The 24,752-nt window shown below is 39.5% G+C and overlaps 1 protein-coding gene across 2 annotated transcripts in view; it reads right to left on the minus strand.

The window, feature by feature from the left end:
• The window catches only part of FMN1 (formin 1), a 394,550-nt gene that overhangs the window by 241,781 nt on the left and 128,017 nt on the right, over window positions 1-24,752 (minus strand). For both annotated transcript variants that reach the window (XM_030318570.1, XM_030318571.1), the window contains one exon: window positions 2,651-2,712. In XM_030318570.1, the coding sequence (XP_030174430.1) occupies window positions 2,651-2,712 (62 nt within the window). The remainder of the gene's footprint in view (window positions 1-2,650; window positions 2,713-24,752) is intronic.

Consider the following 24,752-nt stretch of genomic DNA (forward strand, 5'->3'; position numbering starts at 1 on the left):
CAATGGATCACTTTTCCTGTATATGTTAAGCATGAAATCCTTCTTATTCTAGAAAGGCATGCTGAAGAAGTCCTGAAACACCTCTGACTTCTCCATGACCAGTAAATGGAGAAAGGAAACCTAACGGACAATGAGGGCTGTGGATGGAAATGACATATAAGGAAATGAACATCAAAGTAACAGCTCGGTCACCCACTATCTTCTACTAGTCCTATGACAACAGGTATGACTATTTCTTTGTGGAACAAAGCAAGTAGAGATGGTGTTCGGTGAGCACACACAAGCACAGCCAGGCTGGGTTATGGTCTCTTTTATCAACCGCATCTGTTCTATTTGGTGTTGCTGTCAATCTAGTGATTTCAGCTCCCAGAGAATGGGGGGGTTAATTAAAGTGATGAGGGGACAGGCAGATGAAATGGCCCAGAGTGGGGACAGTGGCAAACTGGAGAACATGTATCACAGTTGAAGTAGGCACCTGCTTATTCGACTGCAGCCTGTTTAAGTCATGCAAGAAAAAAAGTAAGCCGCTGCTGCCAGATTTTCTAGTTTTTTTAAGGAACAGCTGGAAACCCCTCCATATTTTAAAATGTGCATTCCTAATTCAATCTTTAAAATGCTGTGTTTGCCCCCAAACACTTCTCTAGGTCAGATCAGGGATAAGAGTTGTCAGTTTCCTATTGAAGGTTGTCAGTCTATGATGGATGGAATAGTTCCAAACCACAGGCAAGTGTATAGATCGGGGACACTGCCCCTGTCCCCCCCCCCCCCCCGAGGGCAGTAGTGTGCCATGGCCACAGGGTTTCAGCAATTTTGTATGAATCACAAATACTGGACAAAAGAATTTAAGTTTACTGATACCAAGCAAAGAACAGATAGTCCTTTCATGGATAAAGAAAACTTAAGGCATAATTAGGAACATTTTTTAAACTTTACTGTTGTCGATCATATCCTGATTTAACCTTTATTTTAACTGGAAAACATGATCCCAATATACTTTTCCCCTTCCATTTACTCTTCTCTCTTGCTTCTCCAACTATTTATTTATTTTTTTAAATTTATTTATTTTGAGAGAGACAGACAGACAGACAGAGACAGCATGAGTGGGGGAGGGAGGGAGGGAGGGAGAGAGAGAGAGAGAGAATTTCCATGCTGCCAGCACAGAGCCCAATGTGGGGCTTGAACCCAGGAAGCTGTGAGATCACGACCTGAACCAAAACCAAGAGTTGGATGCTCAGCAGACTGAGCCACTCAGGCATCCCTCCAAACTTGTCTTAGTTTGAGATGTAAATCATAGGACTTTTGTGGAAATAACACAAGATAATACATGTAATATACTTACAACAATGCCTAGCACAAAGTAGGAACTCAAAAACAGTAAGAGCCTGCTGTTACTGTAAATATTATTTAGCTATCAAAGCCCTACAACCTGGGGAAGCCAGTGTTAACTTAAAACTGAGCTGTTTCACAAAACTTCTGCTCACAGAGTCACTTCTGTGCCTACCCTCTTTAACAATCTGTTTCTTAAATTAATCCCCATTTCACTTCTTCTGAGACAGCTGAGAATCTTTTGCACACCAGAACAAAGAAAAAGAAAGAGAGGTCTCTATAGAGCACTTTGCAACAAAGGAGCTAAGGGCCTCCATTTCCCCCTAGGAGACAGAGGTACTTTTCCATTTTTTTGTTTGTTTCTTTCTTTCTTTGTGAAATGGATTCATTTCCTCTTCCAAACTACTTAAAACGAGCTGACTTTATACACCATCTGACCTATTTAATAATGTTTTTTTGCTGTTTGCAATGGCTTTACATATAATCCAACACACAGCCTCAGTTATTTTATAAAGCACATTATCACTTATTGGAAAGAAGAATATTTGATCCACAAATTCATTAAATTAGCAAGTAATGAGCACTGAATAAACACCAAGTTTTATTTAAATTTTGCTATTGTTCTCTAAGGTACGGGTCAACCCAGCCATCAGTAAACTAGAATCAGTGCCTGATTCAATATTTAGTTATTTGATTAAAACTCTACCACTTCCTGTTATAGGCACCGCAAGCATAAGGAAATGACAATTACATAGTGGGAGGAAGTAAATCCCTCAGTCTTTCTGGGCTCCACAAAGTAGGATCAAGTCAGCACTTTCCAAGCCCTCCTTGGGGATAGAAAATGGATGACTCAACACACCCCGTCTCCTACTAGGGTCACTTCCCTAAGTGCCTTGATCTGCATGACATCGTATTGCAGGGATGTCCTGAGATGGACAGATACAAATACATGAATGGGAGTAAGCCAAACAAGAGTCTTGAGTGTGCCTAGGAAAAAATAGGTTTTTAAAGACCTCTTATGAACAGTAAAAGTCCAAATACTCTATCTTGTTTCTTGTTTTACAAATACAACCAACATTTTCTCCAAGTATAACATTTTTCCCAAACGCACTTGTGACATTTCTTAAAAATGGGAACTCAATTATATTAAAAATGGAGTTCAAGTCTTCCCTCCCCAGGATAAACGCAATGCCCAGTGTCAGGTGCCAGCTGCAGATGCTGTCTAGGTAAATAAGGCAACAAAAAGGGGAATATTTACTTCAGTACACGAGAAAACTAAGTATCAGTCTCACATAACCAGTTCAGTAGAATCAAAGAGATATACCTGTAGGTTTTCAATTTCTTCTTTGTGTTCCCTCTTCAAGTGTAAAATAGCAGCTTGGTATTCTGTAAGATCACAAAAGAAGCCAATTACAAAGAAGCACACAATTATGCACAAAATTCAAGTGAGCATCTCCAAGACTCCAGAGTCCCTCCTGCAAGTAAACTGAGTAAATAAATGCCACAGTTTGACATTAACCTGACGAGAGATGTTGAAAATTGGGGCAAGATAAGACAAGTAGCTCAGGAGAGAAAGGAAATTTCCTTCCATGTGGCAAACCTTGAATTACGAGAAGCCCCAAATGAAGCAGATAGGATAGGGTTAAAAAAAAAAAAAAAAAAAAGCATGAGGCATGTTCCAGATAAAGACTGGATTAGGTGTTTGTCTTTAAGGAGGAGTTGGAAGCTAAGGCAGTACAGACAACAAATACAGACGTGTTAAGAGCAGACACACAGGAAATAAAACTTTTTATGTGAGATCAGAGAACTCTATTTTTAACTGTTTAAAAAAAAATCTCCATTTCAATGCTAGGCTAAGCAAGCACCCAGGGCTGATTTTAATCTTTAGATCACTTTGGAAAGTCATGACCATTTGTCATTTGGATGAGAAAATTCTAGGGTGAGTTGAGGTTGAAAGGAAGACAAAAATAAATTTCTGGTCCAATTTTAGCCTGAGTCTAATAATGTTTATTCCAACAAGAAATCCCAAGTGTACACAGAACCCCAGCCAACGACTAAAACTACCATCCCGTTGGCTAAACATGAAGCAGCTCGGACAGCTTTATTTCCAGGAGAATGACTACGAATGTGGGGTCACAGAGTTATACAGACTGTAGAGGACCACAAAGCAAATGCTATGAGGAAATATTTTCATGGGATAAGTTGTTTTCTTAACAATGTCTTTGGAGTTGTGAGTGTAAGTACTAGAGAAGCAGTCAGAAGTCATTAAAAATATATGAAAAAAACAGTGGACTTTTCTTTTCTTCAAGTGGATTTCAGAAATCAGGCATGAAAACTTGGGTGTGAATTCAAAAATGGATGAGAGAAATCTCTGGTAAAGCCACAACAGGAGAGGAGTGTTGCTGTTACTATAAATGGCCGCCCCAATGCTCTTATGGGATATGTGTTACACTGAGCTGTGACTCCATCAGCAAGTTCTGGGAATTTTACATCAAAGCCATCCCTTGAATCAAACCACTTTGCGCCATCCCAACACTCACCAGCTACCAGTATCCACCACAATCTTTCCCCTGGACCTCTGCAATACCCTAAAAAAGGTTGCCTGCTCTCACTACCACCACCTTACCCCATTCTCCTCACAGCAGCCTGAATGATCTAGTAAAGGCATGAACCAGACCATGTCTCATCGCAGGCTTTCCAATGGGCTTAGGGTGAAATTCCAACTCCTTACTGTAGCCCATAATGCCCTTCATGACCTGGCTTCTTTATACCTCCCCCTGTCTTTGCCAGGCACCCTGGCTTTCTTGCTATTCCTTGAACTTGTCCAGTTTTCTTCTACCTCAAAATCTTTACTAATATTGGAGACAGTATAATAATAACCATATAAACCATATGTAACCAATATAAAAACCATAATAATGGATTCCATTTATTGAGCGCTCACTATGTATCAGGCATTATCTAAGAACTTCATACATATTGACTCATTTTTTCTCCCCCCAATAATCTTATGATGTAGGTATGTTATACCCATAAATGATGAAGAAATTGATGCACAGAGAAGTTAAGCAGCTTTCTTGTTCAAGAAAGTAAGTTGCAGAGCTAAAAAACATACATAATTCAAGGATGAATGGATAAACAAATTATGGTTTATCTATAGAGTGGAATACTACTCAGCAGTAATAAGGAATTACTATTGATATATACATCAACATAAATCAATCTCAAAGACATTGTACAGAGTGACCAAGCCCCAGAAGGCTTATTATTGTTTAATTCCATTTATATGACATTCTGGAAAAGACAAAGCTATAGGGGTAAAAACATCACAGCAGCAGTGGCCACAGGGTAGAGATGGGGGGGGGGGTGGTATTTGACTACAAAGGGGCAGCACACAAAGGAATTCAGGGGGTGATTTAACTTTTCTCCATCCTGACTATCATGGTGGTTACATGAATCTGTGCACAAGTTAAAACTCATGGAACTATGCACCAAAAAGAAAAAGTTAATTCTATGTTAATTAAAAAAAATCTGTATCAAATATTTTACTTTTAAATGTTTTCCCTAGGAGATTCAGCATAACACAAGAACACCTATTACTACTATTGTTTTTTTTTTATTTGTTTATTTGTTTTTGAGAGCAAGAGACAGGCAGAGACAGAGGGAGACAGAGAATCTCATGCAGATTCTGTGCTGCCAGGTTTTAATTCATGAACTGTGAGATCATGACCTGAGCTAAAATCAAGAATTGGATGCTTAACTGAGCCACCCAGGTGCCTCTGTTACTATTATTTCTATTCGTTATTTTCCTAAGGGTATTAGCAGATTCAGGACAAGACAAAAGAAAATATGCATACACACACACGTGCGCATGCACACACATATTTATATATAAAAAGGAAAAAATAAAACTATTATTTACTATGATCATGTATTTAGAAAAATCTGAATGATTGCCTGCAGATAACATATTGGAATTAATATAGGAGTTTAGTAAAGTTGCTGGATATAAAATCAGTATACAAAAATCCTGATACCATCAACAGTTTCAAAAAGAAAACATTCACAGTACCCCTAAAACTACCAAGTACTTAGAAAAACCTAATATGCAAGGCCTCATGAGAAAATAGAAACACCATGTTGAAATGTATTACCAAGAGATACAGAGAGTGAGCAAGCCATGTTTTTGATAAGATTCAATATTGTAAAGATGTTGATTCAGTACAATCCTGTTAAACATTTCTAGGGGTTTTGGGTTTTTAACTTAAGGAGCTCATTCTAAAATTTATATTGAAACACAGATGTGCAAAAAGGCAGTAAGAGCCAAGAAACTGGAAAATATAAAGACAGCTTGCCTTACAATCTAATAGGAAATATTTTAAATTATCACAACATAATTAAAGTAGAATAAAGGGCCCAAAAAGACACCATGAATTCATGGTCACTTGATAGGACAGAAATATCATGGAAGATCTTTGTTTACACTAAGAGTTTTTTTTTTTTTTTTTTAATAATTATTGGTTGGGAAACATGGATAGACATATGGAAAACCAAAAACTGGATCCCAACTTTATACTAGGTAATGACCTATTTTAAGTTGATTAAAAGCTAAATTGTACAAAGAAAAATTACAAATGTTTAATGAGACAATATAGCGTAATAGTTTTATAATTAGGTTAGGAAAAATGTTAAGATTCAAAAAGCATTAAATATAAAGGAAAGAAAACTGATAAGATGGACTACATTAAAATTAAGAACTTCTTTTCATCAAAATACAGCAAAAAGGGAGGGAAAAGACACTTGAAACAAATAATCAAAGATATAGTGTGTGGGGAGCGTGGGGGTGTGTGGGTGTGGGTGTGTGTATCCTACACAACTATAGAAAATGAAAACTGGGCAAAAAATGTCAATAGGCACTCTATAAAGACAACACACAAGTAACTATATATTAAAAAGGGCTCATTTTCATTAGTAATCAGGAATAGTCAAAGTCTGACAAAACTGAGTGTTGGTGGAGGTGTGGAGCAACGGAATGTTCACACAATTTGAAGGAGTGCACACTGGTACGATCATTACAAAAAATAGTTGGCATTTTCTAATAAAATTGAAGCTACTCATACCTTCCTACCCAACAATCCTTACCCCGGCTACACATAAATGAAAAAAACTATAAAAGGAAAACAAATAATACTAACACAAGTCAGGATAATGGTGGGATCCCAGAAAAGAGGAACTGAGTGGGGGTATGATTGAGCAAGGTGGCATCACGTGAGTGTTCAATGGAAAATTATTCTTTAACCTCTATGTTTTTTGTATCATTTTTTTATGTACCCCTAACATTACAATGTAAGAAAAAAAAAGTAATAATAATAATAATAACAATAAAATCAATCCGAAGCCTCTACAAAGCACGCAAAGGAATTTTAGCTAAACCAACCTTCTTGCAAAACCGATGCCCCTTGGAAATAACATCTACATTCTAAATGGAAACTACACAGAATATATTTTGAAATGATTCATTTTGTGTAAATTGTACCTGTAAGGGTGTGACAGATATAGTTGTGACTAATTTACAGATGGATGAAGGAGACCATTGCAAAGCTAACACCCAGTAAATCATGATTCATCTCTTCTTTAAATATTTTTGCCAATAGTCCCAGTGTTACAAATGGCAAAAGAACACCTCCCCATCACTGACAAGGATGATAAAATAGGATCTCTGGGCGAGATATAGAAGGAAGAAGTTCACGTCTTCACTGGTGGAAGGCTTGAGTCAAGGGTTCACAAGGGAATGCTAAGAGAATATAAAGGTTACAGAACAATGAGTCTAAGCTAGGTTGGTGGTTTTCAATTATGTCTTGTTAGTGGCAGACCCCTCCCTCCACATTTCTTGAGTTTACAAATACAAGAGTAGAGCTCCCATCTCTTGCAGGTAAGGATGGTGGGGCAGAGGTCTCAAATCAAGACTTAAGGATGTTTTTGTTAAAAAGAGAATTTCACCTTTATTCTATAGCTCTGGGAATAGTGTGTGAAAAGGAGAAATTAAGATTTTGAATATCAGGGCTTGAAAAAAGCAGACCACTTTGAAGCTACAGTAGCCCCAAAGGAAATTAACAAAAATTCAATTAATCTAGCCTAAAAAAAGAAGCTTTTGAGTAATACATGTAATGCATTCTTTTAAAAAAATTATTTTAAGAAAATAATACATTATATGAAAAGACGGAAATAGGCAAAAGGATCCTAACCGGCAGGACTCAACATTTGGGGAAAAATATACAAGAATTTCCCTCCATAGGGGAGCCTGGGTGGCTTAGTTGGTTTAGCTCAGGTCATGATATCACGGTTCGTGATTTCGAGCCCCACATTGGGCTCTGTGCTGACAGCTCAGAGACTGGAACCTGCTTTGGATTCTGTGTCTCCCCCTCTCTTTGCCCCTCCCCTGCTTATATGCTCGCTCTCTCTCGCTCTCTCTCTCTCTCTCTCTCTCAAAAATAAAATAAACATTAAAAATTTTCCTTCCATAAAAATAAATACTTTCTAGTCTAGATCCATACTTAATTAGTATGGATCCCTTTTGCAGCACAAACCTTCTTTTTTTTTTTTTTTATCAGCTCACAACAAAACAGCCTTTCTGCCAGGTATCATTAGAATGCTGTGCCTTCCATTTGACCAATAACAGAACTAAAGATGATCTCGCTAACAGGGGAGGCATTAGTGACCAGCGCTACTGTTCATACTGATGAGTTTCTTTCTCTTAATTATATACAGATACAGGTAACAGAATGCTATTTCTTAGGAACTGTTGTAAGCACTCTACACAGATTAATGTATTTCACCTTCATATCACACTTACAAGGCAGATTCTGTCATATCAAGACCCGTTTTGCAGAAACTGAGGTACAAAGGTTGACCTTTTCCCAAAATGCACGCTAGTTAAGCGCCAACAAGTTCATTCAGTCCCAAAGAGCCTGTGACATTTACCCTGCACAGTTTGTTGTTTGTTTGCTGCTGTTGTTTTAATGGTTGGGTAAGCTTCAAGAGTAACCAAAACTCAAAGTTCCTAGGTAATTAAATTAAAGGTTGCTGGCTTCATCTGATCAGAAGAATCACTAGTAAACTCGGTAAATCTTTAAAAGGGGCCTGAGATATTATTAATCCCAGGCAGGTTTGAAAAGCCTGGGGTTAACATGAACAGTGTGAGTTACAATGGCTAGTCCCATCAAGTGATGTGATTATGATTCATCTATTTTCTCTATGGGGACTTCCAGAACTGCAGTTGTCAGTTTATGATTATATCTGGTTTTCATTTATATTCTGTCATGCATATCCAAGGCCCTTCCTACCTACACACACACACACACACACACACACACACACACACGCACGCACAATGGAAGAACTGGGTTACAGACAGAGTTGGGGAATTAGAGAATTCCTGATCTCCCTCATGGGTGAGAACCATGACTCTCTTCCTGTTCACGGATTCTAATTTACACTGCCTTTGCCTTTCATTGGCTTTACCCACTGAGTCACATTGCTACACACAAGTTTAAGCACACACCTTCAACCTTAAAGGCAAAGGATTCTTCCTCAGAATTATACTTGGACAATATTTAGTCAGTGTTTTCAAAGCTTTACATGCATACCAGTGAGGTCATTTCTTTTGGTAATAGACAGCTAGACTTTAACAGTTGAATATTTTAACATATGTTAGAAAAAAAATCAATCTAGCACATAAAACCCATGATTTCATGAATATTACCGATATAAGATTAGGTTGATCAAAATTTAGTCCCTGGAACTAAACATCACCTGGAATTTCTTAGAAAGGTTAATTCTCAGGACCAACCCAGACTCAGTAAGAAATGCAGAGGATGTTTTAATAAGGCTCCTAAGTGATTGGGAGGCATTCTAAAGTTTGACAACTACTGCTTTTGAAAATAAAGTTACTTTTACTCACGCTAAAAGCCCCACACAACACAAAAAAGTTTAAATTTTTAAAATAGTAAGAATGGTATAAATGTACGCTCCAAATCATGGAGCTGGTACATCAAGGATGTCATTTGGGAAAACATAGTAATTACTGACAGATGAATACACATTCAAAGTTATCCACAAACAAATGGGGAAACTCTGTCCAACCATCTCTAACTGGTGCTGGTCATAGATGGCAAAAGCACAGACCATTTACTTGAATATTTAAGAATAAAATCAAATTTGAGCTCTCATATTTAATGTGCTTATGAGGGCAAAGTGTACTGCCTCGTCTTGGTACACAGTAGGTCCTCTAGATTTGTTTCCTCTCCAGGTACCTATAAACCATTTAGTAATTATGCAGTTGGGGAAAGGGATAGCTGCCTTGGTATCCATAAAAAACAACTGAGGAAGATTCAAAGTCAGTCAAGTCCAGAGCAAAAGTTGGGTATAATCAAAGTCAACAGCTGCCAGGAGGTACATCACCTAAAATGTCAACACAACACTTCTTTATCAGTGGGCTTTGAAAAATCACAGCATAAGTATATAATAAGGAGCCCAACTATATTTTTTGATGTTGGACTGCAGATACTAACTCTCCCTATTCCCCTCTTCCCCACATCTGGACAGTCTAAATACAAACTCTTTGACACTAAGTAAATTAGAACCACACAAACCACTGCCCACAAGTGGGGATCCTCAGCCCAACCCTATCCCCTTAAACACTGTGAAACCCCAAGCCAGTCTCCTTCTTTTCCTCTCTCAAGGCATTTTCCAGCCAACTTCAGAGGCCTGCCTTGCTCTCCCCCAGAAGTCTCATTATTTTAGTCAATAAAGTTTTTCATGCCCTCTTTTGTGCATGGTGTATGTATGTGTAGAATCATCCGTCTTGAATGGATCTGAATCAAATTTTGGATAGACATCCATCCTACTTCTTCAAAAAGGATGAGGCCATGTAGAAATTATCTGAATAATCAATGAATCTAGCTATTATATTGTTCTATATATGTATAAAAAGAAGAGGACTAGTTTCCATTATCAGAAAAATACATGATTGGACAATAGCTGGGAGAAATCTCATGAGTTTGGGAATTGTAACTTTCAATAGCTCTCCCTGATTAAGAGCATTTAGGATTTTCTCCAGCAAATACATAAAAATGGCAGTATGAAAAGATGGGAAAAATAACCCAACTCTCCAAGCCCACCAGTTTCTCACTAAGCCTAGTAGCTTAGTTCGTGCACTTCAGTATCTCCACAAGCCAGGCACTGAACTAGGCAGTGGGTACAAGAAAATGAACAGTGCACATCAAGGTGCACCTCTTTGAAATGTCTTAGAAGCTTGCTTTCCACTTACACTTAAGTATTAACACAGTGAGCTTTTGTTCTTTTAAAGGATTGATTTCATTCATTTATTTTACATGTAGGCCTCAAAGGTTGGAACACCACTCAGCAAATATTCATCCACTTGCACCTCCGTTTTCTGCTCAGGCTCAGTTGAACCACACATGATCTTTACATCTATGCGAATAAATTACTAGAGTTGTTACTAAAAACTACTAGAGTTTAGCATGATTTGTTATACAGCATTATGGCAGTAATAGCTGATAAATATGCTAATTTTCCAGCCAAATTTACTATGTGGAGACTCATACTGTTGTAGAGACTGGGGTGGAGTCTCACTAACCAATTGAGACAGAAAGGGGGTTAGGGAAGAGGAAAATGAGGTAGGGAGCAATCAAGGTATGTATATTCTTTAATACTCCACAATTGAGCTGTTATGTCCTGAGGTGATGGTATAAAATAGGTACAAAGGTCAGCAAATTCACAGCTACTCTGTGAACTGAATTTACCCAGATGCCCAAGGTAACAGCTCACCATGGGGACAATATCGACTAAATCAAATTCTGGCTCCAAGTGCTTGGATAACTTGCCTTTTCACTTGATCTTCTGTTACCTTTATTTTCCATTCTGCTAAAGGGGAGATGCTAAGCAGTTTAGAACTCCAGGAACATAAGCTCCCTAAGACTTGTATTTCCCTTTGTATCTATGTACTGTTGAAAGCCAAGAAACCAATCTACAGAAGCACATACTTGTCAGAATAAAATTTAGGCCACAGCTGAAAGTACCTGATGACTGCCAGTAGGTGGCAGTCACCATACTTCATATTTAAACTTGACACTTGGCTACCAGGGGCATAGTAACATCTGAAGGGTTCCATAGGGGTGGGCAGGTAGGGAGGGAGGAGGGTGGACCAGAGATGTGAAATAAATGCTTTTCTTTACTACGAAAGATGGGCTCATGTGGACATACCTACATGAGAAAAAGTTCCTACATTGGAAGAAGTAAGGGTTATTTCCAACTACGTTTCCAAAAAGCTAAGTGACCCAACAGACTTCCAATTGTTACAGGGTTCATATATTTTAGTCCCTCGGAAACCTGCATAACAATGACATCTATACTATAAAACAAGAGTTAGAAGTCACAGGCGAGAACCAAAACAGAGTAACATCTTGGAGAAACAGAAGTGGAGCAGAACAGCCAAGTGGTGCTTTGGGCCTGAAGCTCTGGGCCTGCTGTGCCCCAGTTCCAGAGGCAGGCAGGATGGCCTGGAGTTAGGTTTCTGCAGAGGAATGGGGGATGGAAGGAAAGCAGAGCCAGCCTTGCAGCTTAGAAAAAGGGGAGAGAGGTTCCCAGATGGTAGGTAAAGAGAAGACAGAAGGATTTGCTATCATCTGCTGTCTGGGGGTCTGAACTAGAGAATAACGACATGGATTAAGAGCAGACGCAAACCCTGCTGACCCCTGTCCCCAGCAAACAGATCTGCAACATGCATCCATCTCCTCTCATCCACTTTAGACGGGGAACCCCAAACACCACCGTACAACCAGCTTCTGGTCTGGAGGCCTTGCAAAGACCAGGTGAGACAAATGGAAAATAGACAAGTGTAAAGGGGGAGAGAGGAGTTTTCTTTCTTCTTTTTTTCCTTTTAAAGCAAACTATAGACCAGGAGCCTTCAAACCAAGGCTCTGGTACATGTGAAGAAAGCTAAATGTCAACACGAGCAACAAAATCAAGTATGGAAACATGAAATCACACAAGTTTTAAGTATTAAACATGTTCAAAATATTTTTGCCATGTTTAGAATCCTCACCAAGATAAGTAACAACCATTGTAAACGATGATAGTACCAGCACACTATGAAAAATTATATAAGTAGTAATAGGTAACTAAAGAATTTATAAGTATTTACATATATATGTGTGCATGTGTATTTTAAGTGTATATAAGTATTTACATATATGTGTGTGTGTGTGTGTGTGTGTGTGTGTGTTATACTCATTGAAATTATATGTTTAAGAACTGGATAAACTGGCACAAAGAAATAATTTGTGAATAAAAGATAACACCGAATAACTAAAACAGCAGCATCAAACAAGAAAAGGATAATAAAAAAGCCATAATTAAGGAACTTTGTACAGAAACAACAAAATAGACCATATAAATAGGACATAAAGTCTCTAAATAGAGCCACTTACATATGGAAACTGAATGTGTGATTGGAGGGTACAATGAAACTTATGGGGAAAGGATACATTATTTCTAAAACCAAATGTAATAAGTATTCATACTTCAAACCATACACAAGAGTCAGTTCCAATGGATTAAAAATCTAAATGTGAAAAGCATAAGAGAAAAGCATAAAGGAAAATTGGGGTTCAGAAAAATTTATTTTTTTTAATGTTTACTTATTCTTGAAAGAGAGACAAAGTGTGTGCAGGGCAGGAGCAGAGAAAGAGAGGGAAACACAGAATCTGAAGCAGGTTCCAGGCTCTGAGCTGTCAACATCGAGCCCGAAGCAGGGCTTGAACCCACCAACCACAAGACCATGACCTGAGCTTAAGTCAATGCTAAACTGACCGAACCACCCAGGCACCCCCAGAAAAATGTTTTAAAGAACAAAACATTTTTTAAAATTTCAGTTTCATCAAAATTACCAAAATGGTCAGGGCACCTAGGTAGCTCAGTCGGTTGGGCATCCGACTTCAGCTCAGGTTATGATCTCGCTGTTAGTTCAAGCCCCGCGTCGGGCTCTGTGCTGACAGCTCAGAGCCTGGAGCCTGCTTCAGATTCTGTGTCTCCCTCTCTCTCTGCTTCTCCCCACTCACACTCTCTGTCTCTCTCTCAAAAATAAAAAAAAATTAAAAACATTTTGTTAGTTACCAAAAATGATGGATGTTGAAAGAAGTCACTAGAAAGTGATCAACTGTACACAAAGGCATGTGCAAATCATATGACTGACAAAAGACTAACATCCAAGTACCAGAAAGAAATAAGAAGAGAAGTCATAAAAAATAAGCAAATAGACAGTACATTCATGGAAGAGGAGCTCCAAATAACTAACAAACATACAAAAGGCCAAACTCACTTGTCTTCAAGACAGTACAAATTAAAACTACAGTGGGGTACTATGTCACACCCATAAGATTCAGAATTGTTAAAAAAGAAAAAAAAAGTCTGCTAATACTAACTGCTGGTAAGAAAGAAGAATGAGAATTCCACATGCTGTTGATGAGAGTATTAATTGTTCTAGTTGCTTTAAATAGATCATTTTGTCAATATTAAATTTAAAGGTATACATAAATAAAACCAAAAATTCTACCTAAGGTTTATCCCTACTGAAACATTGACATATGAACACAAATGTTAAAAAGAACATATACAAAAACATTGTTTCTAACCATGAAAAATGGGAATAAATTTAAATTAAAAAAATGTTTTTCTTAACATTTAAAGAGAGAGAGAGAGAGAGAGAGAGAGAGCGAGCGAGCACACAAATGGGAGGGGCAGAGAAAGGGAGACACAGAATCTGAAGTAGGCTCCAGGCTCTAAGCTGTCAGCACAGAGCCTGATGTGGGGCTTGAACTCATGAACATGAGATCATGACCTGAACCAAAGTCAGATGCTCAACTGAAAGAGCCACGCAGGTGCCCCTAAACTTAAATTTCTATCAGCAGTGCAGACAAGCAAATACTGAATGCTACATTCAAAGTGATACTATGCCAACATCAAAGTGAAAGAACTAATAGGAGCTATACATACTGACACAGATTCATCTAACAATTCTGAGAGAAAAAGTCACTGAAAAATACACACAATAAGATGCCATTTATACATAAAAAAAACCTTTTTTAATGTTTATTTTTGAGAGAGACATAGAGACAGAGGACAAAAGGAGGATGGGCAGAGAGAGAGGGAGACACAGAATTCGAAGCAGACTCCAGGCTCTGAGCTATCAGCACAGAGCCCGGCGTGGGGCTCGAACTCATGAACTGCGAGATCATGACCTGAGCCGAAGTCGGACGTTTAACCAACTGAGCCACCCAGGCGCCCCTGACTTTTAAAATACATAACCATTTTATATATTGTTTGGGATTTTATACCCAAGTATAAAGAAGTGCATGGGATTAATAAACAATTTCACCTAAGGGGGGTGGTAAAGAGCATACAGAAAGCTCCAAAGGTACTTACAGAGTTTTATTTCTTAAGTTAGGTGGTGGGTATCATCATGAACTTAAATAAACTAACATGTTCCCTCCAAAATATTTCACGCAAAGACTGACAAGTAAAATAAGAGATAAGTAATAACCCTCTATAATAAATTGATAAATCAAGCAGATAAAAACAGTAACTGATACAATTAACAACCTTGATTAATATATCCCAGAACCCAACAAATCAACAATATGCATCCTTTGCAGGCACGTACATTTTCAAAAATTGAGGATTCATATTGAAAATCTCTTTAAAAATTTCAAAGTAATGACATCATACAGACCATGTTCTCGTTCTATAATGAAATTAAAAACAAAAAGGATGGGGGCGCCTGGGCGGCTCAATCAGTTGAATGTCTGACTTCAGCTCAGGTCATGATCTCGCAGTTTGTGAGTTCGAGCTCCATGTCAGCCTCTATGCTGACAGCTCAGAGCCTGGAGCCTGCTTGGGATTCTGTGTCTCCCTCTTTCTCTGCTCCTCCCCTGCTCATGCTCTGTCTCTGTCTCAAAAAACAAAACAAAACAAAAACAAACAAAAAACCAAAAAGGATGCACCAAAAAAAAAAAAAAAGAAAAAATTAGCAAAGCTAATTCAGTGATTTGTGAAAATAAACCATGCAACACATGAACACAAGAACACAAGAATTATATGTCATCTGAAAATTTATCAATGACATCTACCTCAATATACCAAAGGAGAAAAACCGTATCTCAAAATCTCTACACATTATGGAATGACACAGAAAAATACAATAATGAAGCTCAACACTCACTCTTGATTTTAGAAAGAAAAAAAAAAAACTGTCGATTTAGAATAGAAGGGAATCAAATTCATGGTATCTATCAATAACTCTCAGCAAACTTCAAATGTAATGGTGCAACTTCAGGAAGCAAGATTAAGAATGCCCACTGTCACCGTTATTTGTGTACATTATGCTAGAGGTCTGGACAAGGCAGGGAGATAGGAGATATAAGAATTAGGAAAAAAGAAACAAACTGGTATTATTTACAATAATATAATTGTCAAAATTTATACATTGATACTGTTTTTTTAAGTTTATTTATTTTGAGAGAGGGAGGGAGGGAATCGTAAGCAGGCTCCATGCTGTTAGCACAGAGCCAGACAACAGGGCTCGAACCCAGGAACTATGAGATCATGACCTGAATGGAAATTAAGAGTCACTTAACTGACTGATCCGCTCAGGCGCCCCTACACTGACAGTGTTTGTACAGGTTTAGAAAACCCATGCTACACCTTGCCTAGGAACACACAGACATGCTGATTGTGAATGGCACCTACTGTAGTTCTGCAGTGTGGTGACTCCCACACAAATTCTGGGAAAGTGGCTATCTCTGGGGAGACAAGCAGAGAAACTGGACTAATGAGGATCATGAGAGGGGCCTCAACGTTGTCTTTTCAAAGTCTGATTTTGGCAAAATGTTTAGATATAGATGGTAGACAAATACATACTTTTTGCTATTTTTCTATTAGTTTCAAGTGATTCAGGATTCTCTTGTATAAATGATCAACACCTCCAAAACTTCACAGATAGACTTTGCACACGTAAGATTAGGTTGAGCTTTATAGTCAGTGAGAAAAATTGCCCACCTCAAACAGAATGAATACACAAAGTACTAGCCAGAGGAAGAATACACACAGGCTCCTTGCCCCCACCCCCCCCACCCCCAACCCCACCTCTCTTCACGTGGCACGTGTAAGCATTAGTTGTCTTGATGGAAAACTTTACGAGAAGTTCCAGGCTCTTTACCTTGTGCCTTGCCTCAACTGACAGAGCCCTTTATTTCAGGCCAACAAAACGAACCTCAGGAGACGGAGGTGAAGGTCAGTCTCTGGAGAGGCAGGTGAAAGCTAGCCAGCTTCAGCTTGATTGAGAGTGGAATTTTCTAGTAAACCAGGCCAGACAAGTACCCAGGAGGCCAGGCCTCCTGCCCAGGTTTCTAAGGGAGACAGGCCACTTGCAACTCCTAAATGGTGGAAAAGTACTCCAATGCAACATACTACACCTGCCACAGGGCTTTTACTGCCTGGAGGTTTAAGGTCTTCACTCACATTGCTCCTACCATTCAGAATTTAATCATTGATTTTTTTGTGGCTCTTTTCAAGCCTACATCTCTCAGTCCTAGTGCCAGGGGTGGGAAAACCTATGAGACACAGAGGAAGACAGCAAAGTAAGAGTCTGGGTTGGAAAGCTGAGAGGCAGCTTCTCTGAAGGAGTATGGTAAGAGGCAAGGTCACATCAAGGAGGCCCAGCCCAGAAAAACTGGGTAATGCTCTGGCCCTCCATCCAGCCCACACCTCCATACAGTTGCCCGATTTGGAAAATAAAAGCGCAGGCTACTTGGTTAACTGTGAACTTCAGATAAATGAGAGATAATCTTTTAGTCTGGCTCATGTAATATTTAACTCTTATTTATATGAAGTAATTATCCATTGTTTATCTGAAGTTCACATTTAACTGGGTATCCCATATTTTAATCTGGCAATCCTACTTTAGGATCTCTAAGCGTTCGTAGTGGGAACTGTATTCAAAGGGCCGGGAATTTATAGAAATTGGGAGACCATGTATGTACACAGTCATGCCAGTCTTCTCACCAGCCGGAAACGCTGGTTCCAGACATCTCATATCTTTTGACATAATTTCTCACCAAATAGAGCAAACACTAACATACTAACTAAAATAGAGACAAGACACATACCACAAATACATCCATCACCCACTTTCCCTTCTTGTGGAGACTTCAGAATACCATTGACGGGAGCATATGAAGAGAAGCTTACAGGGATTCACAGGCAAAATACAGTCACTACTCATAGGTTATTACACACTTTGGAAAATTAGTCATGCACAGCTGACCACCGCTGATCTTGCTACATGGTTACTGAAGTAAAAACAGGCAAAGATAAACTGGAGACACAACCAGCTCATTTGGGAATGCCAAAACTCTCCATCAGCCAACCAGTTTAATTTCCCCATAAAGCCTTATTCAGTGGTTGTCAGCCTTCGCTATGTAATAGAATCACCTCATATGTAGGCGGCTTAAAAACTACTTATGCACAGTTCCCAGCCCAGAGACAGTTTTAATTGGTATGAGATGCATGTTGGGCACTGGGATTAACAGCACTCCAAGTGATTCTGATATACAGCCAAGGTGGACAACCACGGCATTTGTGAGTTTATCCCCAAACAATGATGTCTGGCAAGGCTAGAAAGTGCCACATCGATCTCGACTATAAAAAGCATGTTCTTCCATTGGCTGCTAACGCCAAGCTCTCCTCTAAGCTAATGAGGCCACAAAAGTTAATTCTGTACTGAGCCAAGAGCTACTATATAGGAACTAGGTTCTTCCTTGCTGTACTGCAGTTCCCCTGAAATTCTAGCATCCAGAAACAGTGTGCGAATGTTGGGAACACATAGAAGGGATGGCAGATGGGAAAAAATAGACGTAAAAAAGGCAAGATCTTTTAGGCAATCCCCCTTCACTGGTAAATCCCAATGTAACCTGCCAGATTATCATTTAGAAATGCACCATCTGGGCAGCATAAGAAGGTATCAGCTCATTTCATAGCAATGCTTAGCTCAGTCTGGCAGCAGAGTTCTCAGGGCTACAAGGCCAACACGCCCCAACCCACTCTTCAGAGCAGGACCTGATTAGGAAACACATCTTTCTTCCCCGAAACCTGAGTCTGAGATTCAAGGCCAAGTCTTGATCGATTATTACAGGAACCAGACACTCCTTGAGTTTTTCCTCTTCCTTACTGCTGGAATGATAGGTCAAACAACACAAAGAAATTTTCACAAATTCAAAAATAATAGAGAAAAAAGATAAATTGACCATCACAAAAGGGAACACACAGCTTCCTGGTTTTTATGACAAGTGAGAATGTTCATGTTTCACCTAAAGAAATAACACTGTCAGAAGTAATCTTTTTTTCTGCAAAGGAAAGCTAGTTTTAAGAGACAAACTTAAATCATAAAGTCACAGAATCTTCGAGGAAGAATCTCAGTCCTCCATCCCTCCAAGTACATGGCAAGAATCTAATATTCAAATAAAATGACTCATTTGCTATGTAGCACGGAGCATTTCCATCAGCAGGTGAAAACACATTTAAGACTGGGGGGCAGGGTGGGGAGTCACATGGCTATTCAGCAGAACACAGGTTTCCTGACTACCTCTATTATGTTCTCTACATATTTTGAAGGCTTTTTATGGCTTTGAAATGAGGTCAAACGTTCACAGCAAAGGGAGAGGGAAATAACTATAAGTTTTGGAGGAGGTGGCAAGTATTTGCTGCAGCACCTGCTGCGAACAGAAGGGCACAGACCAGGAACATGGATCAGAGCTAGGAGACAGCATGGAGGTCCTGTTTGCAATCAAAGACCACGGTCATAGTGGCAGAGCCTGGACAGTCAGTTGTATTATTTTCCCCAACAGCTTCTGGAGCCCAGATTGTGGTAGGAAGAAACAAATATTTGAATCTCTCCAGGGCTGGGGTTTTATCAACTGGGTGCTACAAAAAGTGATAAAGAAATCAAGGACGTCACCAAGAATGTGACTGAAGAGACAGAATCTCAATGCCCTAAGAAGGAAGTAAAGACAGGAAAGGCTGATGGACACAAATAAAGATGTTTGGAGTCAAGCCCCTGGGGAAGAGAAGGCATCTGTGTTTTTGGAGAACTGAGGGGAAAGCTGGAATGACAGATGCGGTGGACAGAAATGGAGAGGTTATCATTCAATTTCAAAATTAAAGCTCTCCTGGATAAAGATAAGGTCCAGGATATAGAGTATAGCTGACTGAAGTGGAAAAGAATACCACTGGAAGGGAGTGAAGCCAGGATTTGAAATAGATTATCCACGTGGAGATACAACCAGCTATGGTCCACATGGTTATCTACATGGTCATTAAAGGAAAGTAGAGGGTATGACCTGGGAGGTCAAGAGAGGAGTATAACAAGAAAAGGTAGCCTTAAAAGTCACATAATACATCCCTGAAGCCACAAAGGACCAAAAGATCACATGACTCCTTATGAATTGATATTCTGACTTATCTAGATTTTTGTTTTACTTCTAAGATCTCCCACAGTACAAGGATAAGGAGCTTGCAGTAAAAATATCCTCATGGGTTTAGTGGGATCTTTAGGATCTGGTTGTGATTATAAAACCAAATAAATGATAACACTTATGTAGCATTTCCTATTACCAAGCCATGTTTAATGCTTTTCTAATACATATTTCCTCAAATACAAGACACCCATCGGTTCTAAGATTCATTGGTATTTATGTACCAGTAAGAAAGAAGGAAATGCTACCAATAATTATAAAATGTCATCAATTGTAAAACACACCATAATTCCAGAACTGGAAAATGTGTATCACATGTTAAGTGAAATAGATTTGTAAGTCATTTAATCCTCATAAAAGTTTCATGTGGGAGGTACTGTTATTATTGTCCCCAAAGGTAAAGCAAGAAACAGATTAAGTACTCGCCCACATTTGCATAGGTAATAAGGAATACAACCAGGATTTGCAACCAGAAAGCCTGCTTATAAAATCCACTCTTAATGCCACACTAGCTCAGTATTGATGGAAAAGGACAAAAAGACATCGTGGTACACCAACCTAAGCTTTCTGCCATCACCACCAGAAGGAGGCAGCATTATGGAGTATCTGCCGCTATTGAGCCTGAGGACATGGACTTCCTCAGGATTCACATTCCACAAAGCAGATCTGACTCAGACACGGTCCTCTCCAGGAGACCCACACCAATTAGTGGTTTCCTGAAATCCATCGCTCATGGCACCAACTCATCAGCACCAACTCATCCCCACACGTCCATAGGTTTTTTTCCATGTGGCCATCACGGTATCCATTCATCATTAGCAATATTTACTCCTCCCCCCTTCCAATTGTCATCATGTGCTTCATTTCATGAAGGCGACTCCTGGAGCCACATTCACGGTTGCTCCTTATAGAGAAGCGACAGCTGCACAAGCATCCAGATGCATCCAGCCATCCAGCCTCTGCCTGGTCCATCCCCTTTGGCTCTCACAGCCAGTAAGCTGGAAGTCAGGCTCACGAATCCATGCATTCCCTTTACAGCTCACTGCCCCAGTTACTGTGGGAACAGATGTCATAGAAACACAAAGTCAGAGTCACTGTTTCCGTGTCTCACAAACTTATCAACAAGTGTTCAACCTTGCTGGCAATCAAAGAAATATTAACAAAGCTTAAGATACTATTTTTGTCCAGGGGCGCCTGGGTGGCGCAGTCGGTTAAGCGTCCGACTTCGGCCAGGTCACGATCTCGCGGTCCGGGAGTTCCAGCCCCGCGTCGGGCTCTGGGCTGATGGCTCAGAGCCTGGAGCTTGTTTCCGATTCTGTGTCTCCCTCTCTCTCTGCCCTTCCCCCGTTCATGCTCTGTCTCTCTCTGTCCCAAAAATAAATAAAAAAAAAAACGTTGAAAAAAAAATTTAAAAAAAAAGATACTATTTTTGTCCATTTGAAAAACACTTTTAAATCATAAAACGCTTTTAAATCATCAAAATGTTGTCTGAAAAGCAATAGGATCATAAAATATTGAACTCATCATTACCAATAAAAAATTACTGCTGCTAGAACTTTGTTAGTATCCACATTTATTGACTACCCTCTATGAACCAGGCAATGTGGTAAATAAACATTTTATCTTACTTTGTCTACTTGGAGGTAGAGAGTGCAATATTTCATTTTGTAGCACACAGAGGGTCCCTGGTTAAGAAAGAGAAATGCGTAGTACCTTTTGGAAGGTCAGTTTGGCAATAGGTATCACGGTGACTGAGAGAACAGACTCTAGACACAGAAGGCCTGGTTCAAATCCTAGCTCTACCACTCACAAGCAGTGGGACCTGGGTCAAGTTATTTCACGGTCTGTGTCTTTGTTTCCTCATTCACAAAAGGAGAGAATGAGGATTCCTACTTGACAAGGTTGTCATGAAGATAACATTCATACAGTGCTTACAGCAGTGCCTGGCACACAGGTACGGATCTTAAGCTGTTATTAAAATTATCATTTCATCTTTACTCTTAACTGCTAACTTTGCTTCCTGCTTCACAAAGCTGAAGCCCCTACAAGAACTTCCGCATCCTCCCACCAAGCACCATTGATACCCACATTCTCTGCCCTTGTATCTATTACTACAGAGGATTTTCCCCACTCTTACCAAAGCCAACCTCTCTGTTAGTACACAAGTTCTCTACCGTACTCATGTACTTAAAAAGAGCACTCCAGCATCTCTTCCTTCTTCCTACATCGAATTTCCCCCTTCCACTGGAACTCTCTCTTTGGCATAAAAAATGCTATTATTTTTCCCATCCTTTTCAGGACAAAATGAAGTACTTCTTTTAATTCCACATGCCTCACCCACTACTACCCCAACCTTGTCCTATTGCAGTAAAACTCAAGGGGCATCTGGGTGGCTCAGTAGGTTAAACATCTGACTTCAGCTCAGGTCATGATCTCATGGTTCACGAGTTCGAGCCCCACGTCGGACTCTGTGCTGACAGCTCAGAACCTAGAGCCCGCTTCGGATTCTGTGTCTCCCTCTCTCTGTGCCCCTCCCCACTCACGTTCTGTGTCTCTCTCAAAAATAAATAAACATTAAAAAAAAAAAAAAACCCTCAAGGGGCACCTGGGTGGCTAGGTTGGTTAAACAACTGACTTCAGCTCAGGCCATATTCTTGTAGTTCATGGGTTCAAGCACTGCATAAGGCTCTGTGCTGACAGCTGAGATCCTGGAGCCTACTTGGAGTCTGTGTCTCCCTCTCTCTCTGCCCCTCCCCTGCTCACACTCTGTCTCTCAAAAAATAAAATGAAATAAAATAAAATATATAAAATTAAATTAATAAAATATGAAAATAAAAACCCTCAAAACATTGTCTACATACTATCTCCAATTGTCATTTTCTTTTCAAGTCACTCCAAATTGAACTTTTTCTCCCCTTCCCCCAGTACTCTCCAATATTCTGTTTCTAAATTCAGTGACCAATTCTCAGTCCTTACTTTGCTTGCTCTACCATTTAGCATAGTCCTTCTCTGTTATGTTTTTTTGCACTTAGCATGCAGGACTCCATGATCTTTTGGTTTTCCTGCTACCTCACTGGACACTCCTCGGTTTACTTTGCTGATTCCAATTCCTTGTACCAACATTTTCCTGTTGGAGTTCCCCAGGATCACTCTCGGTTCCCCTGTTCCATCTAGATTCAGCATCTCATTCAGCCTGAGTTTTAAACACCAACTTTTATATGTGCCAATGACTCCCAATGTATATCTACAGCTTAGAAACCTTTCTCCCCCCCAACTCCACACTCCTATCCAAATGCCTGCTAACACTTCATTGTGCATGTCAAATTGACAGTGCAAGTTTAACATCAGAAAAAAAAATGCCTCATCTTACCTCTATCATCCAATCTTCTCCCTCAGTCCACGGCAATTAGACCCTTCCATTGCTCAAGTCAAAAACCCTAACATCATCCCTAACCATTCTTCATCACATCCAACCTATCGCTGAATCCTGATGGTTCTATCTCCAATATAAATCTAGAATCCATTACCTTTCACTGTCTCCATTGCTACAACCGTAGTCCAAGCCACCATGTCCTGAGCAAGTACAATCTCCTATCTGAATCACCGTGATAACCCATTAACTGTGACCCTGGGTCTACCTGCCACCTCACCCCTGCCCTATTCTGTAGTTGAACATAGCAGCTAAAGAGAGTTTTTGCAAACACAAGGTCAATCATGTCCTGCTCTGCTTAAAATTCTCTACCAGCTCCCCATTGCATTCTCAGCACAGAGGCCAGTGTCAAACAGTGTCCTGCAGTGGCCAGTGATGTTGCATATCAGGCGTTCCTTAATCTTTGCTTTGTGTCATGGACCCCTTTGGCAGTGGGCAAAGTCCACGGACCCTTTCTCAGAACAATATTTTTAAATGTATAAAGTAAAATACAATAGATTACAAAGGAAACCAACTCCCTTGTCAAAATATTTTTTATTTTAATACAGTAACAAATGTACTCCTTTATTAGTATAGTAAATAACAAGAGCTAGTGGGAGGCCTGATTACTAACATAATTTTTATATGATGTGTTGATGAACAAAACCATATTTTAAGATATCCACAACAGCTATAATGTAATGCGATAATATGTGCCATTTCTATTGCTGACAAGGTCATAGGTTCTAGTAAGTTAGAGATTTTTTGCCTACGTTCATGATCGAAAGAAATGTTCAGTTTCCGTTAGATGTTGTTATTATAGATAAAAATGACTTTTTTTCTAATCCAAGTTAATAAACCCTTGAATTCTATCCCAGACCTCTTAGAGGTCCTTAGACCCCAGGCTAAGAACTTCTTCTGGCTGGTGGCTTAACTGTGCCAGTTACAGAGACCACACCGCACGCATCCTGTACTCAGTCATCACACTGGCTGTTCTCCTGCACTCTCTTATCTCTTTCTCTTGCCTTACATCTTTGGTCAAATGTCACCTTCTCATTGAGTCCTACCCTAACCCCTCTATCTAAAACTGCAACCAACCTTCTACCACAGTCTCAATGCTTCCTGTCTGGCTTTTCTTTCCCATAGCATTTATTGCCATCTAATACATGATTTATTTGCCATAATTCTTTATTATCTGTAGTCACCCCTACTCCCACCCCCCATCTCTATGCAAGCTCCTTGAAGGCAGGAATGTTCTTCTGTTTTGATTCACTGATGTAATTCAAATGCCTAAAACATAGCCTGGCATGTAGGAAATGTTCAAGCACTACCACTGAACAATTTTATTTGAAATACACTCACTTGAGTGTCTATTATGTTAAACACTTCACACAAAATTTAAGAACACA

This window comes from Lynx canadensis, chromosome B3, assembly GCF_007474595.2.
Source record: "Lynx canadensis isolate LIC74 chromosome B3, mLynCan4.pri.v2, whole genome shotgun sequence".
Lineage (NCBI taxonomy): Eukaryota > Metazoa > Chordata > Mammalia > Carnivora > Felidae > Lynx > Lynx canadensis.